Raw genomic sequence first — 20,005 nt, 5'->3', positions numbered from 1 at the left:
GGCCAAATTAACCGTTAAAGCCAGTGAAGAGGAGTCAAGGACAGAGTATGGAGACACAGGAGGGAGTGAGGGAGATAGAGCATGGGGGTTAAGAAAGTGGATGACAGGGACATGATAAGATATCTGGAAGAACAAACAACCAAACCATATGATACAACACAACTAACAAAGGTCCTGAAACAGTTGGGAGAGCAAGCCACAGAACGGATAGAGGCCTTGGAAAGATTAGAACACGGGCCGCAACACAGTTGTAACAAACCGCGTCCTAAACACACTAGTACAGAAACAAAAATTATTGAGCCAGACCGAAAACAAGCTGTTCTGTTTTACAATTGGACAGTGACACAGAACAAGGGGGGGCTACACCAACATACATGCTGTATCCACGTGACTTGACCCAAGATACAGAACTAGTATATGGACAAAAAGGGACAGGTCATTATCAGCTGAGGTCCGGACAGAAGAATGAGGCTCCTGGTCAGTTCCCCCTGATAGAAACGATGACCAGTATGAGATAAATAAAGGAGAGACAGTACCAATGTTCCCTCTAATTTTTCATGTGTCTGGGCATACACACAAGCTCCCTGAGCACACCGAGGACCACTGTAAGCAACATTTACAGAGTAGACCTTTCTCACTCGAAAAAGAAAAAATCTCACCCAGTTTCACTGCTTGTTCTTTTATTTGCACATTCTCCGACAGCCATTCCATCTTAAAAGAACCGCATTTCTTTTTTACTTTAGCTTGGTGAGTGGATGTGTCGCTGCCCGTTCGTTTCGCCATGGTAAGGGTTGTTGTTAGCTAGCTAGCCTGCACGGCGCGTATGGGCAGGGCAGAGGGCACATAGGCGAGCACTGTCAAGGCCAGGGCTGGGCAATTAATTTCTACAGGGGGCTGCATGAAAAATCTGAACTGTGTTGAAACCAAACGATAACTTGAACGTTATTCTGCTCAATATTAATTTTCTCCCATTGTAAAAAGCAGTAAATTATATATGTTGATAAGCTGCTACTGGTAATCAGAAACATAAGAATATTCTGTAAATAGAGTTTTGCTGTAGGTTGAAGAGGAAAATGAAACACAATCGATCTGTAGTTTTGGATATAACGCATTGGAATGTTGGAAACTTTGTCCTCTTTGGAAAACTTTGGTGGATCATATAGCTACATGAATTATTTTCTGTATCTCAATAAATCTCAATAAATGTTTAACCCTTTGTTGAGGAGGAATTTTAGCCCTGCTTTCCTCTCCTCTCCGGGTCCGTTGATGTGAGGAATAAAGAGACGAGAGAATGACGTCCAGTACGAGTATTTATTCACAGTCTGCAGAGTGTGGAGACCACAGTACATACAAAGATATGAGTCTGGATCTGAGTTGCCTTCGCGGGGGCAGTTCTTTTCTATTCCTACAGTCTAAGGTGTTTGTCTACTCCTGATAGGCTCATCTACTTCTCCTCTTTGACACACTTTCTCTGTTAGATTGTGGTCCGGCGTGTCCTGCTCCCCCCGCGAGACATCTTCAGAAAATACATGGTGACCTTTAAGTACAAGTTGTTCTCAATACAATCATATCATTCGGCCTTCCAGTGTTTTCCACTTCTGCACACAGTACATGTTCAGTGTATTCTGTTCCATTGATTATGTCCCATATTTTGCATATTGAATCACTTCTGGTAATTAAACCTGATTATTAAGGCACTCATAAGCATGCATACATTTTACTGTTCCCACAATTCCCCCTTTTGATCTCTACAAAGAGATCAACCTAAACTAAGTAAATAAAAAATTGTTATTCCCCTTTCTTATCTCTATAAAGAGATCAACACAAGCTAGCCCAGCGTATAAAATCAAACATTTAAACTGCGGACGGATCCCTGATATCTCCCAGCTCCATCTCCACTTCATCCTGAAGGAGGGGCATCATATAAGGCGGTGGCTGAGATTTACCTTCTATGGTAGTAGTGATAAACCTTACCATCAGCGACCGAATACAAGGCACGCAACAGCAGCCACATGTAACCAGGATGGCTGTAAATACTGCAATCGACATTAATAAAGATAAAATCAAACTCTTCCACTTACCAAACGTGCTAGCAAACCACTCATCCATGGGGTTGTCGAGGCCGGAATGTTCGTGCATTGTGTTCGAGAGCGCTCTCAGGCCTTCCAGGGCTCTGGTTACAGATCCGTCTGGTGCCGTGTTGTTTGGAATAAATGTGCAACACATGTCTCCAAACATGGAACATACACCCCCTTTCTCGGCCAGAATCATGTCGAGAGCCATTCTGTTCTGTATAGCCATGAGGGAAGTTTTATACAGGCGTCAGTGGACTTACCACTCACTGATCGCCTTCCTCTATTATGCTCCTGCTGTGGCCCCCATTCATAGATGCTGAACACAATTACTACAACAGCTACGGCGACAACTCCTGCTAGGATGAGCACCTTCCAATTCGCGTATAGCAACATTTCGAGTAGATTCTTATAAGAAAAGCAAGCTAAACCTTCTGACGTGTGCCTCTGGCTCTCACGTGACACTAATGAGGGGTTATGGATAGCTTGTGACCTCTAGTGGAGCTTTAAACCCGTGTGTGGCTCGTCATACAATTCCGCAAATGGCGTACAATTATTGTATATCAACTAGATTATTGCAGAGGAGTCTAATGACTCCACCTAAAAAGATGAAAACACGATAATTAAAAACACAATATACGTTATCAACTGGATGTTGTTCATTGATGTCGTCCGGATCTTGATCTGACGCTTGCGTTGGTAGCTTGGCACGCTACTTGTTGGGAGGAACGCGCTAATTTCACCGTTCCTCCGTCAGGGTTCAGGTTCGACTCCTTCACCCCCTTTTGCCACCTGGGGATTATTCTGCCCCTTTTGTTGAGGTGGGCTTTGCTTCAGCACTCGCCGGTGCCTTTGTCGTTGCACACAGGTCCCTGTGTGTGTCCCTCAGCGATCGGGTGGGAGCCTGTGCAGCCGCACACTGACTCCAGTGGTACCAGGTATCGCCTTTGCCTTTCAGCCGGACTGCGTGTGATGTCCTCTCTGTCACCTGATACGGTCCAGTCCACCGAGGTTCCGTCCACTTCCTCTTGATGACTCTTAGGAGCACCCAGTCCACGTCAGGTCCAGGGCTGTCGTGTTTTTCCGCCTGCCGGTCGCCAACCTGTTTCGCATACGCTGTAACGAGACTTTGCAGTTCATGGAAATACAGCTTATGTGTTAGCTCAGACATTTCTACTGCCCCTGCTGGTAACTGAGACTGAGGTCCTGGAAATGCTCTCCCTGTCTGCAGTTCGAATGGCGTAAAACCCGTGCTTTGGTTAATGGAGCTCCTAATGGCCATGAGTGCTAGTGGTAACGCATCGAGCCAATTCATTTTGGTCTGTGCACAGATTTTTGCCAATTTGTTTTTGACTGATTGATTCATTCGTTCCACTTTTCCCTGGGATTGTGGGTGGTACACTGTACCGAACTTGTGCTGCAGACCCAGCATCTGTTCCACCTGTTGGAGGTCTTGGTTTTTAAAGTGGGTTCCGTTGTCCGACCGGATTCTCTCCGGAAACCCATGTTGCGGTATATAGTGGTTTATTAAGAACTTAATTACCGTTTTACTGTCTTCTCTTTTTGTTGGCCACGCTTCTGGCCACCCCGTATAGGCATCCACGCACATGAGGAGATACCTATACCCCCTTACTGGATTGATCATGTCAGTGTAATCGATTATTATTTCTTTACCTGATCGAGTCTCCAGGGGGAAACGCCCGGGGTGTGGCTTCACTGTTGGTCTGGGATTGTACTGTACACACTGTTCACAACTTTGTATGTGTTCTTTACACATGTCTTTTAGGTATGGATGCCACCAGTGTCTCAGATTATGCATCATTTGTGTGACTCCCACATGTCCTACTCCATGTGCCTCCACCATTGCTCTTTCCCTTATCTGAGGTGGTATTACTGGTCTGCCATCGGGTCCTCTCCAGAACCCTTTTGTCTCCGTACATCCTCGAGCCTTCCACAGTGTCTTTTCCTGTGGGGAGGCTTCCTGTTGTGCGCTTACCACCTTTTCTGTGTTTACCTGTCCCTCATGTTCTGTGTTCATCATGACGAAGTGTGGTGTATATCCTGCTGCTTGTTTGGCTGCGGCATCTGCTGCGTCATTATCTGCTTTCGTCGCGGATTCATGTTTCTCGTGTCCTTTGCATTTTATCACTGCTACTTTCTGAGGTAATAGTAATGCTTCTGCAAGTTGTCTCATTTCTGTTTCGTGTCTGATGGGCTGACTGTTAGCTGTGAGGAACCCTGCCCTGAGCCACTGTTTGAGTTCTACGTGTACTGCCCCGGCTGCATATGCAGAGTCAGTGTATATGTTTACTATCTGGTCTTTTCCCTCTTCCAGAGCTGCTATCACTGCCAAGACTTCTGCTCTTTGTGCTGATTGCTGTCCTTGGATCCTCTCTGCTCGTACTGTGTGTGTTCCTGTCTCTGTCTGTTCTACTACTGCGTAAGCTGAGACCAGTCCATCTTTGTCATGTCTGTAGCAACATCCGTCAGTGTATAAGTCACGTCCCCCTTTTATTGGTTCACTTAATAAGTCAGGTCGTACTTTTTCGTCTCGGTGCACTCTTTCGGTGCACTGGTGTGGTTCTCCGTTGCTCATCTGTTCTGCCATGTGAACGTGAGATTTGGGGCTTCTAAGATTTTGCTCAGTCTACGTTGTCTTAATGCCGTTAGTGTGAATGTGTGCGAGTTCACGTATGCTACCACGCTGTGTGTTGTTAGCACGTTAAGTTGGTGTTCCATCACTATGTGTGCTGTCTTTTGAATGAGTTTTGCTACTCCAGCCACATGTTGTGTGCATGCTGGGTGTCGTTTTTCCATTGCATCCAACATTACGCTTACATAAGTCAGTATTACCCTCTCTCCCCCTTTTCTCTGGTACAGAACGCCATTAGTGCATAGTTCTGAACCAGAGACATCTAGGTAGAATGGTAGGGAGTAGTCTGGAATGGCGAGGTCAGCAGCCGCTGCCAGGGCTTGTTTAAGGGCGATAAACTGCGCTTCAGCATCCGTTGTCCATTTGAGTGGGGCAGAAAGGTTACGCATACCGTGTTCACGGATGAGATCACGTAATGGTTTAGTGAGGCCGCTGTAGTCAGGGATGTAATTCCTACTGTAACCTGTTAGGCCGAGGAAAGAGAGCATGTCACGGACAGTGTGTGGTTTGGGATGCTGTAGGATTGCTGATTTATGTTGTGGAGATAGGCCAGCGCCTTTTGGTGAGACTTGTCGACCTAAGAATGAGACCTGTTTCCGCGCTACCTGCAATTTAGGTTTGCTTACTTTAAAGCCGGCCTTGGCTAGATGCGCGAGTAGCGAGCGTGTGGCCTCGAGGCATGTAGGTGCCGTTGGCGCAGCGAGTAGGAGGTCGTCCACGTATTGAACGAGAGTCACGCCTTCAGGCAGCACGCAGTCTGCAAGGGCTGTCTTCAGAATCTGATTGAAAATACCCGGGGAAAGTTTAAAGCCTTGTGGCAGTCGCGTGTAGCGCAGCTGCTGCCCTTTGTAGGTGAACGAGAAAATGTCCCTACAGCTAGTATGGAGAGGGAGGCAGAAAAAAAGCATTAGCTAGATCAATACACGTAAACCATTCATGTGAGGGCGAGAGATTAGTGAGAGCGACGTATGGATTTGGTACAGGGACAGTGTGAGTCTTAAGAGCCTTGTTAACCGCTCTAAGGTCATGTGCCATGCGATATTTGCCGGTGCCTTTCTTTTCAACAGGGAGGATTGGAGTGTTCCAAGATGACTGAGATGGTTCTAATACCCCTTTTGTAGTAGCCCGTCTATAGTGTCTTGTATGCCGTCTTCCGCCTGCTGTTTGTGGGGATATTGTCGTAACCAGATTGGATAATCACACTGTAATTCAAACGTGACTGGTTCACACTTAATGAGACCCACGTCCGTGGGATCTGTAGACCACAACGTGTCTGGCAATGTGTTAAGCATGGCTGAGGTGTCTGGGTGATCTGTCCACTCACGCCCGTGGTGTCTGGATATCTGCGCATGAGTAAGTGTGGCGGTGTCTGTGGCTGTTATCTGGATGCAGTACGTTTTAGTCGAGGCAGAATACTGCACCTGAGGGACGGACGTTTGCGCCCAGTCCGTCTGCTGTAAAGAACGTTTTACAATGCTACCGAGCTCTTTAGCCTCATGTTCTGGATGTAACGCTAGGGAAATGTGTGGTGCCGCTTCGTCCGCCATTTTATACCAGATTAGTTGTTCTGTGGTGAGGTTAACTCCGGCGGCTACGCCTTCTGGAGCAACGTATATGTTTTGGGAGTGGACTGTCCACTCTTTACTTTCTAATTGTTCCTGAAATTGTTCCTGATACCACTCACATTGTGTTCGATCGTAAAACAACGTTACGTGTGGAGGGTCGGGAGGAGACAGGAGCGGCTGAAGCTGTGATATCCAGGGTTTCCACGCGAGGTAGGCCGAGAGAATGCCCCCCCTCCTCGTGGCCTCAGGTCTCAGTAAGCCCCAATAGATGTCGGCCATGGGATCAATGACCGGTTGTATGAGATATTGTCCATGGCCCGAGACCTGTTGACCGCATGGCAGACGGGTTCCGTCTGGTAGATGGACTTGGAGGCCGTCAGCTGAACACAGGATTGTCGCCCCGAGTTTAATGAGCAGATCCCTGCCCAGTAGGTTAGTTGGAACAGCTGGGGAGAACACGAACGGGTGTTGTAGAACCTGGGTGCCCAATTTTGTGCGTAAAGGTTTGGTGAATGGCAGAGTTGTCCTTTCCCCAGAGAACCCCATTAGTGTGATAGATTTATTCGATAGAGAGTTCTGTGGTGCCTGTCTGATTGTGGACACTGTAGCCCCTGTGTCCACTAGGAATGGTAGATTAAGTTGTTCCACCTGCATTGACAACACCGGTTCTGCCGTTTGGGTGTTGTCGGGGTCCCCTTGTGGGGTGTGTCACTCGTATTGGGGATAGTCACAGTCGTCACCCCAGGCTGGAAATTGAGTCACTCCCCCTGGCGGTGCGCTGGCGGCACCTGGTGGCGCAGGTGGCAGTGGTGCCGGAGGTCCGTAGCCACGGCCTCCCCCTCGGGGTGGTCTTCCACCTCCTCGATAGTGTTGGGCATAGTGTGGGCAGTTTCTGGCCCAGTGCATCGTGTCTCCACACAGGAAGCAGGGACGAGGACCTCCGTAGCCCCTCCCGTAGTCTCCTCTGGCACCCCAGCCCCTAGTCGCCCATCCCCTCCTTTGGTAATTACCTCTGAAGTAACCTCCTGGTGGACCAGATGGATAGAGTGGTGGCTGTGGCGCCCATGGAGGAACCGGGAACAAATCAGGAGTATTTGGTTGAGGTTCGGTAGACACCATTATCTTGGGCACGGTTCATGTCAGTTAACTCTTTGCCCTCTTTAAGTACTTGGTCTTGTGTGGCAGTGAGGTGATGGACGAGATGTTTTTCCCAGACGTGAGCGTCACACCCTTGCATGTCAGGATTGTTTTTCATCGTATTTCTAACAGATTCCGGGACCCCTTCTAGAACGGCCTGTCTAAACCACTCCCTTTGAACTGATTTCTTTCCTGGGTGACAGCCGGTGTTGCTCACCCATTGATCTTTAGCCTGCGTAAGAAACTCTCTTGGGCTCTGTTCGGGGTTCCATCTCAGTTTCGGGATTATAGCGGCGTGTGGTAGAGGATATTTGTCTCGCATGGCCTGTCCGATCGCAGTGCTTTGTCTCGTAAATGGTGCATTGTCAGGCAACCCCTTAGTGTTGGCATCCGTCTCTATGTCACGCAGGTCACCCCCTGTCATACATCTTGCTGCAACAGCTCTAAAGTCCCCTAGAGCTAATTTCTGTCCCGCGGTCAGAGAGTCCAGTTTGTCCAACCACCTGTTGCCTCCCTCCACTACAGGGGGCAGTTTGTCTACTATAGTCTGGATGTCCCCTAACGTAAACGGTTTGTATTTGTCAGGTTGTCCGGCCGTGCTTAGTAGGGGCATAGCCAGATGTTGATGGTCCTGTCGGTCCCTGGACTCATCCCACTTTCCTCTGTCCCTCACAGATCGTCTGCGTCCCCTGGCGTCAGCCACCCAGATTTGAGTCTTTTCCATACTGGCCCTCAGTCTCTCTGATGCCTTTTCTACTTCTCTTTCTAGTTCTGCAATCTGCTCCTCCTCCTCATCAGCCTGTGGCCTGTTCTCCCATCTGCCCTTCAATTTCCATTTAACTCCGACATCCCTAGTCTGTCCCTCATACCTGCCTTTTCCTGTAAACGCTGCTGCTCCTGTCACTTGAGGCTTACACTCCTCTCCCTCGCTCAGGTCCCACATAAGATCAGTGCTATCGCGGGGCGTTGGTCCGTTTCTATCTGGTTTTCGTACTTGGTCCTGCATCAACTCTCGCTTGCCCTGGTCCTCGAATTCTTTAGACCGCTGTATGGTGGTGTCCCTCTCTCGCTTAACCTCTTCCTCCGCTTCCCTGTATGCTCTATAGTCAATGTCACCATGTTCTCGCTGTTGTCGGTCCTGGAAAGGGTCATTTGGAATGTACTCTGTTTCAGTGTCTCTGCTGGTCACTGACTGGGGTTTTGGAGGTGTTTTGTCAGGACTGGTCGGTGTCATAGGAGGTGGAGTCTTAGTCGTGCTCACCAGTGCAGGTGCTGGGCTTGAAATTTCTCCTGTGGCTACATCGTCTATCTGCAGTGTACCTTCTGTTACGTGTAAAGTGGGGTAAATGCCGGGTGTGGGTGTCTTAGGTGGGGCGTATGGAGGAGGACAAGTGTGGGTGTCTTGTGTGGTTACCAATTCTTTTGGACCTCCTTTGTCCTTTTCCTTGTCCGCCGAATGTAGGTGCGTAGTACTCTGCCACCAGACCGCGAGCTCCGTCCAGTCCCGTCGTTCCTTGTCCTGGGCCTCCGTTTCAGTTTTTATTCTGGACTTCTGCAACAGACCTGCCTGTTTTCCCTGCTCTACCAGATCTGCTACCTTAACCTCACATTCTTTTTGCTTTTCCCACAACCATTTGCCTGAAGGCCCCTTATCTTCTAAGGTTTTCCCTTTAAACGAACCAATTGTTTCACCTTTTCTTTAGCTTCCGCTAGTTTCTTAGTTTTATCCTTCTTATCACTAACGGCTTCTCCTGCACGGAACATATTATCTATTTGTACTCCCAAGGTCACCCACGCAGAGCGCGGACGGCCCCAACCCCCGTCGTCTATTTCTCTCTCAAACTCTCCTTCCATTATGCCTGTTCTTCTCTATTAGTTCTGAGGCCAGCCGGTGAATTTATGGAATACACCCGAACCACAAGCCTTTGGAGCGACTGTTTGAGTACGATAGCCTGAGTGATATCTAGTGACTTGTTGCCACCGTTAGGTTTCCCGTCACACTGAGAGTTTGTGTTATCACCGCTAGGTTTCTGCTCTCAGTTTGTCATATCACTTCAGACACTATCTAGTGTACTCACGGCGCTCCTGACACCTCAGAACTTCTCCACCCCGTATTTCACACTTATTTTATTTGACAATCTCCTAGCGAACACACAAACACAAAGACAACACGATTAGAGCTCATACATATATATATATTACAATCCCAACCCAAGACGCACTACTCTCTTTAATTTTATTGCCAATTCTTATGTGCCGACTTCTTCGTGAGGGCTAGTCCCGTTCCACAGGAATTCCACCTTATTAGTCCGCAGACTATACTACTTTAGGGGAGATACCCCAGGGCCTCAAACCCCTCCCACCTGTAATTTCAGGTATTCTAATTTAGGGGACTATAACCCCATGGACTCAAACTAACAATCTGTAATTTCAGATATTCTACTTTAGGGGACTATAACCCCATGGACTCAAACCAACGATCTGTAATTTCAGATATTCTATATGCCTAACCCAGTTAGGTCTTTTCAGGTAATTTGAGGGTCCCCACCCCTCGGGGCCCTAACCCAGCTCACTCCGTGACCCCGTCGAGCCAACGGTGGGTCCGCCACGACCGGGATAGTCGACTGTAGCCCTGCTACAATTTAGAATGCACTTACGTCTTTTAGCGCTTTTCCTTTTTTCTTTTTCTTCTTCTTCTTCAGGAACCTTGTTACTTTGTTTCACTTCACGCACGCTTTACTCGTCTGTTCGTCTTTTACTGATGGCACATTTCCGGCTTAGAGAGACTTTTACTTTAGTGTTGCCAATAATGCAGATTCGATAAACAGGTTCTGCTTACCTTAGTCTCGAGCGCTCTGTCTCTTTTCGCCGTTGTGTGTCGATCGTTTAAGTCAAATGTCCTCGCTCCGTTCTTCCTTCACATCCCGGACGAGCCCCCAAATTGTTGAGGAGGAATTTTAGCCCTGCTTTCCTCTCCTCTCCGGGTCCGTTGATGTGAGGAATAAAGAGACGAGAGAATGACGTCCAGTACGAGTATTTATTCACAGTCTGCAGAGTGTGGAGACCACAGTACATACAAAGATATGAGTCTGGATCTGAGTTGCCTTCGCGGGGGCAGTTCTTTTCTATTCCTACAGTCTAAGGTGTTTGTCTACTCCTGATAGGCTCATCTACTTCTCCTCTTTGACACACTTTCTCTGTTAGATTGTGGTCCGGCGTGTCCTGCTCCCCCGCGAGACATCTTCAGAAAATACATGGTGACCTTTAAGTACAAGTTGTTCTCAATACAATCATATCATTCGGCCTTCCAGTGTTTTCCACTTCTGCACACAGTACATGTTCAGTGTATTCTGTTCCATTGATTATGTCCCATATTTTGCATATTGAATCACTTCGCTGCCATTACGGTAATGATGACGCACCGCTGCTGTCGGCTGCAGGTTGGAGAGCAACGATCACGGAGCCTCAGCAAGAGAGACTTGTTTGGAGGAATTTGTTGGTAAAAACAAAGTTAGTTATACCCTCGAGATGTCACGAAGGTCTTCCAGGCAAAAGCACAACTAGCCAGTGTTCAGTCACAATGAATATTATCAATAGCGCAAACCACTGTGACTTACGGTAATTCAAAATCGGCCGCTTTGACGGATGCCAGCAATCCGTTCAGGCTTTTGAGGGTTAATAGATGCAAGAAGCATCACAAGCAAACAATCTTACTTTTTTTGTTGTTGACGAACTAACAGTGTCATGACGTAAATAACACATAATGGCTCAAAATAAAAGCAACACAGTCGTATTGCATGAACAGTTCATCTGTGCTCATGACTGACGTACCGCGGGCCGGACGGGAATGCCCAAAGGGCCGTAAAATGCCCAGGTCTGGTCAAGGCTATGATTGGCTGCGTAGCGTAAGTGAACTGTATCGTACCATTGAATGGACACCCGTCACTCACTGAGTTACGTTGCAAAATGGTACAGAACACAATATTATTGGTCTAATTAATTAGATTAGATTAGGTCTAATATTAGATATTAATTAATACGTTTATGTTGAATTTTATTTTATGCGCTGCATAGATATTCTTGTGCGCTGAGAATGTGCAAGCAGTGCGCGATTGCGCAAGCGCGCAGCTTAGAGGGAACATTGGACAGTACCACCCACTGTCCTATGCAGACCAAGCACTGCTAAAAACCACACTGCCCAAAGACGGAGGAAATAACTGGATAAGAGAATTTCTAAAAACTTTTAGTGGGCAGGTGCTGGCCATGGGAGACGTAAGAGCGTGTTTGGTTGCACACTTGGAACCCCATGAATTAGCCCGGTTGGGAACAGCCGCTGGAACCGTACGGGTTGTTGCAGCGGAACCTCTTGAATGCCTGGCCCCTAGGCTCTGGGTGGCTTTGAAAACTCAATACCCAGTAAAAACTGACTCTAATCAAATGAATGATATCTACAAAAAGCCCGGGGAAGCAGGGAAGGAGTATATGAACCGTTTGTTAAAACTATGGGAGGGTCACACAGGGTCTAGCCCATTAACTGACTTGCTACAGAGATTGTTTAAGCAAGCCGTGATAAAAGGACAAACAGGTGCGGTTAGAGAAGAAATGGAGAAATTGGTAGCCGGAAACAGCATGCCCCTGGAAATGTGGATTGCTACTTTGGTTCACCACTTACATCGGGAAGATGAGAGTAAAAAGAGACATACAGGGAGTTTGAAAAACTTAATATGCAGCTGCTGCAAGAACAGTTGAAGGAGCTGAAAGACAAGGTCACTGATAAAATTAAAGAAACCAAAAAGATTAAAGCCCAAATGCCTGCTGTATCTACAGCTCCGCTTAGTGGCCAAATTCAAATACCCCTGCCAGTAGATGAAGGGCCGGTACGCATATATCAAATGTATCAACAATATCCCCCAGGTGGCCAATACAGGGGAAGCTAAGAACTTAGGATCTATGATAACACAAGCTATTGATGCAAGTGATTGGCAGGCAGTGACAGGGACCACGCTAATGGAATACAGTCCCTCTTGTAAATGCTACAAGCTAAAGCATAATGGAACATTTCATTGCGAGTTGGAAAAAGTTGAAAAAAGCAGAACACATGTCAGAGAAAACACTGACTCTGAATTGGCTATGCAACTCTTGAAACAAATACCAGACGAAGTGTGGGCAACTGGACCTTTTGATGTAGGACATTCCAGAGAAATACCTCCTATCATACTACAGATGAAAACACCAGAGATCATAAACCAACCTCAATATCCCCTATCGAGTGAGAAGGCAAATGGAATCAGGGGAACTATTGAAGGCCTGCCTAAAGCTGGAGTATTGATACCATGTAAGTCCGATTACAACACACCTATCACTCCCGTGGCTAAACCAGGGAGGGCAGATCATAGGTTGGTGCACGATCTCAGAAAAATAAATGCAGGATCAAAAATTTAAATGGTTTACGATGATGGATCTATCAAATGCATTCTTCTGCATCCCTATAGCGCCAGAGTGTAGACACCTATTTGTGTTCACTTTTGAAGGGAAGCAATATACCTATACTAGATTACCACAAGGCCTCACGGATAGTTCTTCCCTGTTTAACCACTCACTATGGGTTCTAATGTCCAAATTCCAAATTCCAAAATCTGTTGTATATTGCAATATGTTGATGACATTCTGATCGCAGGCGAGACTGAGGAAAATGTAGCACAACTGACAGCCGCTTTGCTCACATGGTTAGGGGAGAAAGGGTTTCGCCAAAGCTTTCTGAAACATTAAATCAATCTGAAGCAATTGTGTTGAAGTGGGTCAGTGTTTCGAAACATTTGATACAATTACACGTAGCGACATCTGCTGGATAAAAGTATACATAGCAGTCACAGGAAACGACAGTGTGAAACCGTGAGGCACTGTTTGACAATAAAGGATCTACAGTATGACCATTTTGAAATGCTTGATTTATATTCTTTCAATAAAATAATGATATGCTTGTGTGGTTGTGCCTTCATATAATGCTGTAAGTTTAAGATATAAGCTTTTGGATGATTGATAGAAATGCAAAAAACTAAAAAGTGAAATGCTTTTGCAACTAGGCACTGTGGTGACAATTAGTGGTGGGCGGATCGACCCAAATATCGATAGTATCAATGCCAAGTTGGTATCGGATCGATACTAGCCTGGTGAGATCGATTCTTTATTTTAAGTTCCGCTTAAATTTTAAATAAAATTTCCAGGCGAGTCCGGCGACCTGGAAAGAGCCAGGTCGCCGGACTCACCGCTCCTGTGTCAGCGCAGAGTAGGCACACACTTGTTAATATGACACTGTTCTTGAACAAAAACCTTTAACCAAAACCTTTGTTCTGCACAGATTAACTAAAGGCTTTGGGGATTGTTAAGTTGTTTACAAATTATTTATATTTTCACCACTTGTTGTTTTTGTTCTTGAGAATTTAAATTTAATTTTTGTATTTTTGTTTCTCAACAGCACTTGTTTGTTTTAATTTGTTTACTGGTTTGCGTGCACTTTTTATTTAAGATTTTTCTGAAAAAAAATTGATAATAAAGCATTTTCTATTTAATTATAGACTTTGTCCTAATTCTGTCCTGGGTTTTAACTATTTAGTAATAAAAAATGAAACATCACAAAAAAAAACACAATTTAGCAATTCAATGATGCATCCAGTACCACCTTATTGATTGAAAAGTATCAGTATCGGCGATACTGGCCCATATTTCCTACGTGTTTCCTTCAGCTTGATATATGTATCTATAACAGAAGTTCGTTTATCTTGTTTCTCCTGTTCTTCTTTTCTCTCTATCTTCTCTGTCTCTACCTGGCTGGCCTTCGGCAGATGGGTCCCTCCATATGAGCTGTGTTCTGCTCAAGGTTTCTTCCTGTTAAAAGAGAGCTTTTCCTGCCACCGTTACCCTCAGGCTTGCTCTAGAGGTTGCAGGCTGGATTTGGTAAAGCGTCTTGAGACAATTTGTATTGTTATGCGCTGTATAAATAAAATTCAATTCAATTCAATTCAGTTTTATTTATATAGCGCCAATAACGATACATGTAGGGTCTAGTAATATAACACATAGCTGATGATCTGTGACAGTTTGTGAGTATAACAGGAATTATGGGCAGGTTGGTGAATTGTTCATCTAGGTAGGAGTGGACAACTGGAGGAGACCATGACGACTGGGACAGATGTAGTTTATGGAGCTCCACAGGTCTGATACACAGCACTCCAGACCATGAAGACTGGGCTGGTTGATGAGGCCACGGCAGCAGATGTAGCTTAGAACGCCGCAGGTCAGATATTCAGCACTCCAGACAGGAGACCCTCACAAGATGATAGAGGGGAGGGGAGGGGAGGGGAGCGGAGGGGAGAGAGTAAGACACAGTGGTTAGTAAATTATAAGAGATAGAAAATAAAATGATAAGATATTAGAGGACAGGAGCCAGAGAAGAAGAGGAGAGGACATGTCCTCAGTGCATCGTCCCCCTGCGGCCTAGGCCTATAGCAGCATAACTAAGGGATGGTTAACTCCAGCCCTAGCTATAAGCTTTTTCAAAAGGGAAAGTCTTAAGCCTGTCCTTAAACGTAAACGATAAGCATAACTAAGACATACATTTCTTAATTTTGTTCTGTTGTGGTACATTTTGGCATGTTTCTTTAACACTAGTCCTTGCTTCTTGTTGACTGTGATATCAGTATACATGCATTATAAAAATGTTCTACTGAATGTATTTGGGTGGATCTATAGTTAGCTGACAACAGGACTTTTCCAAAGAAGTAAGTGTTTATTTCAGCTTTGTGTTAGGAATTGTCAGTGGTAATGAATATCAGCTGGTTCAGTCCAAACTGATGGCCTATAAAAAGGTGTGTCATTACCAAGGTGTTACACAAGGAACATCTCATGATGGGTAAAAGCCATAGATATTTATACGCTAGATGCAGCATTCTGGCTGGTCAGACACGTCAACCTGGCCGCCATCTTGGGCAGGGGTTCTTACCAATGGTCAGACTATAGTCAGTGCATTTGACTGACTAAAATGACAGATGAAAGAAACACCAAAACCAAGCAACAGGGTATACCACTTCACAAGTGAGAAGATGTTTTATATTATTTAACTGTTATGAATGTGTTGAATGTATCTAAATTAAACTATCGTATCTTGTTTCTAGCTTATGTAAGGATAAGAAAACAAAATATGTTTTTCTTAGTGAGACATCAGTAATATGATAAAAGTGACATTTAGAAATCAGTCACTGTATGCAACTGTACTAAGTAGGAAATGTTCCTATATCATCTATCAGTTTCATATATAACACCAACGTTAACTGCTAATATACGTTTTGTGTCTGAACTGTAACTACATAGACAAAACCGAGCGTTGGTCAGATGGAGTTGTTTTGTCCTTAAAATGTAAAGTGTGTTATAAATAAAAATATGTTATTATTATCATCTTATTATTATAATTATTGTTGTATATGATATATATCCCTCAGTGGACAAGGAAACACCATACAATGACACGATCCATGCAAATCTTATTTTATTTGAATTTTCTTATGTTTTGTGTAAGAGTGTTTACTTTTATATGCAACAAAGCTACGGTGACAAAGTAATTTCCTTCGTGGGTCATTAAAGTCTGGCTAAGTGTTATTTAACACATATTCTTCCTTTAATCTTAGTTTTATTTTGATCATTATATCATAAACTCTATTGTTATTATTATTATTAAATATATCATTATCGCTGTTTTTATTGTTAATATCAACCTGTTCTGACAAATACCTAAAGGCCTTTCAATGGCGTTGCACATTATCTGCATTTTTAATTTAACCAATCTATAATGTATCATAAATATATGTCTGACATTTATAATAAATCAAACGGATTGAAAATCGGTTGAAAATTCAGTGAGTTATGATGATTTTAATCGTTGACAGACCTCTCCCTCTGTTCACTAATACAGTAAGTAGACACGGCTTCCCCCTGCCCAAGATGGTGGCCGCGTTAATGCATCGTTCCAATGCACAGAGATGGCAGAGACGGCATCTAGTGTATATATCTATGGGAAAAAGCAAAGAACTCTCTCAAGACCTTCGCAACCTTATTGTTGTAAAACATTCTGATAGCACTGGTTACACAAGGATTTCTAAACTTCTGAACATTGCAATGAGCACTGTTGGAGCCATAATCTGGAAGTGGAAAGAACATCATTCGACCATAAACTGGCCACGACCAGGTGCTCCTCGCAAGATTCCTGGCAGAAGAGTGAAAAGAATTATCAGAAGAGTTGTTCGAGAGCCAAGGACCACCTGTGGAGAGCTCCAGAAAGAGTTAGCTGGAATTAGCAGGTACAATTGTTTCAAATAAAACAATAAGCAATGCACTCAACGGCCATGGCCTGTATGCACCTCACTAGAGCTCTGCGCGGGACTGTTTTCTTCATCTCGCTCCCGCCCACTCCAGCTGAATTTCTGACCATTACCACCCGCAACATGTGTGTTACACTCCCGCCCGCACCCGCAAAACTTTGAGTATTATATATAGTATATAGTATAATAGAAATGCACTGATTTTGTGTGTTCTCCTCATTTTATAGGTTATTAATAAAGAGATTCATGGGGTTGTTTGTTTCAAACTCCTGGAGAACAGAGCAGGTGTGTCACCTCAACGCAGAAGTGCCGGATTTGTGTCCGTTGTAGACTAGTATTTTTGGACATTCGTTACAACTAACAAAGTCCAGTTCATTTCCATCTTTGTCACAGACAATTGAGAAGTTTCTCTAAATGTCAGACTTGCCTTGCTTTGTTTTAGTGCTGTAAATACCTTCTTTTAGCTTCCTTTCGACATCATTTGTTGACATCCTGTCGCTAGGCTACGTCCTGATGTGTTTTTTTTTTAGCCGCCTGCTCCCGACCGTTGCAAAGTTTATACCGCCCGCTCCCACGAGTTTTGAAAATTTGAAAATCCCAATGCAGCCCTCTACACCTCACCACACAAGACTCCATTTCTGAAGAAAAAGCATGTCAAATCTCATTTAAAGTTTGCTGTACATTTGGACAAGCCTGTAAAATATTGGAAGAACATAGTCTGGTCAGATGAGAGCAAAATTGAACTCTTTGGATGCCATAACACACACCATGTTTGGAGGACAAAATGCACTGCACATCACACCAAAAACACCAAACTGACAGTGGAGTTTGGAGGTGAAAAAATTATGGTGTGGGGCTGTTTTTCTGCAAACTTCATATAATTGAAGGGAGGATGAATGGAAAAATGTACCGAGACATTCTTGAGAAAAATCTGCTGCCATCTACCAGAATGATTATGATGAATCGAGAGTGGACATTTCAGCAAGACAATGATCACAAACACAGAGCCAAGGAAACTCTTAACTGGCTTCAGAGAAAGAAAATAAAGCTGCTAGAATAAAGAAAATAAAGCTGCTAGAATGGCCCAGCCAATCACCTGACTTGTATCCAGTTGAAAATCTATGGAAAGAACTAAAAGAGTTTGTGTCAGACATTGTGTCAAACATGACCCAGGTGATACAAAGCACACTAGAATGGATAGAATAAGCAAATGATTCCATTAAACCTTTGGGTTGAGGACCAGTGATGGGAATAACAGCATTATTTTATTTTAAGAAACGGGGTAATCTAACAAATTACTATTTCCATCGTTATAACGCCATTTCCGTTACTGAAAATTTAAAAACTAAAGCTGTCTGTTATCATCCGACTTGGTTCTCAACCACAGGAGCCACAAAGCTGTTTTTGTTTGTTTGTTTGTTTTTGGCGAGGAGAGGAGGGAGGGGCGAAACAACCGCATATGTGATGATGATTGGATAAAGTGGAGTAAGCTTTCATGATAAGTAGGGGTGTAACAATTCATCCACAACATCGATGAATCGATTTATTTTCCTACATCCAACTCGATCGATCTGTGCTCGGCAAGTTGGCTGTCCAGACTACATACATCAATCTAATATCGATTTAAAAGGTAATCAATCGATTGTATCGATACTAGGAAATAACGCATTGGATTAAGCACGTCAGAGGATCCGCTTAGAGTACTTACTTGAGAAACACTGTAAAACTGGACACACAAAATTTACAAATTAGTTTTATATATCGAAAACACTGTTATACAAATATGCATTATCTTCCGGCTAACATCAACGGCAAAATTAATGTATATGCTAATGCTAACATTCGCCTTCACGTCTCCTTGCCTCTCCGCCTCGTCCCACCAGTGACACACAGTGACCTGAGCAAAGACAAAACAACCCGATGAAACGTCGGATAATTTAACATGCAGCGTCGGAGATAATAAACAGAAACGGACATGTGGTGTTAAACTTCTGGGCCATGATAACTTTGTTCTTTGTTGATAAACCGAGTGCTGTCCAGCGGATCGAGACACTTGAGGAATTTTAAAAAGTGACTAACCGGTAGATTAAGAACCTCAAAGAGTAGATACTGAGCCACTCCTAAATGAATGTAGAGGAAACACTGAGTAGGTATTTATTTCAGTCACACTGGTTTAATTTTTGGCTAAAAAGTTACTGAATCAATTTCAGGTCCCTGAACCGTTTCGGATCGTATCGTTGTAAATGAATTAAAATCATCCTTTAATTGCATCGGCAACCACGAATCGTGAATCGAATCGAATCATTGTTAAAACGAATCGTTACACCCCTAATAATAAGCGAATCAGAGGCAGTGTTCAGTTTACACACAAATCACACACACACACACAACTAGCAGAGGTAAGCAGCAGCAATGCCGAATGTGGAGGAAAAGTTGCGAGCCGTCGCTGGTTGGGCCGGGTCGACCCGGGTTTTTCTCTCTGACGCTAATATATCTGCCTGTTACACTCTGACTCGACGGCGTGACAGACTTTATCATTGTAGAAGCTTCAGCTCAAAAACAAGTTGGGTTGGATCTATAGTTACAGAGAGTTTTTTTTCTTTTTTTTTTAATCAAACAAATCAAATGTGTTGTTACACGATCGTTAATGGAAGCGCATAAGTGAACGGCAACTGTGTTTATATACAGCTTGTATCTCCCACTTTTTTAACGATCATGGCAGCGCTCTGCATCCGAGAAAAGTGGCAGATATCGGCCTCTGTGCAGGATACAGTGATTTATTCTGTTATCAGCAGCCCTTTGAATGAGCGGGGGGTTGACGAGTCCATTCTTCAGGTCATCAACCAACTGCAACTTTATCTGCAATGTACGCGATGAGTATGAGGGAGGAAAAAAACATGCACGCAGCTCTCACAGCTGGAGGTCTGACCCGGGACTTTTGCTGATGTGAAAGCACCAAAGGCAAGTCGACCCAGGTCGACCCGGGATTTTCGATGTGAAAGCGGTATATGTCTACCAGTTGGGGCCTGAGGTGCAATAAATATTAAAAGTTCTGTGTAAGTACGTGTCTATGCAAATCTACTCTATGCAACTGGCTGAAATCTGCTATGAAAAAAAAAAATCCAAGTTATTAGACATATTTAAACTTAAAAAAGAGTAATGCAATAGTTATTTTCCCTGGTAACTAGTTACTTTTATAGTTACTTT

The 20,005-nt window shown here is 44.4% G+C and overlaps 2 protein-coding genes across 2 annotated transcripts; both read right to left on the bottom strand.

Moving 5' to 3' along the window:
• Positions 1-1,300: 1,300 nt before the first annotated feature.
• Positions 1,301-4,724, bottom strand: LOC125009672. Its single transcript, XM_047587828.1, has one exon. It carries the CDS (start codon positions 4,678-4,680, stop codon positions 2,872-2,874), a length of 1,809 nt encoding a protein of 602 aa, XP_047443784.1. The 5' UTR covers positions 4,681-4,724; the 3' UTR covers positions 1,301-2,871.
• Positions 4,725-5,828: 1,104 nt separating this feature from the next.
• LOC125009160 lies at positions 5,829-7,258 on the bottom strand. Its single transcript, XM_047586862.1, has one exon. The coding sequence runs from the start codon at positions 6,942-6,944 to the stop codon at positions 5,829-5,831; it is 1,116 nt and encodes a 371-aa protein (XP_047442818.1). The 5' UTR covers positions 6,945-7,258.
• Between the last annotated feature and the right edge of the window lie 12,747 nt (positions 7,259-20,005).

This window comes from Mugil cephalus, chromosome 6, assembly GCF_022458985.1.
Source record: "Mugil cephalus isolate CIBA_MC_2020 chromosome 6, CIBA_Mcephalus_1.1, whole genome shotgun sequence".
NCBI classification, from domain to species: Eukaryota; Metazoa; Chordata; class Actinopteri; order Mugiliformes; family Mugilidae; genus Mugil; species Mugil cephalus.
Note: the sequence above shows the minus strand (reverse complement) of the source record. Positions and strands in the feature narration are given on the sequence as shown.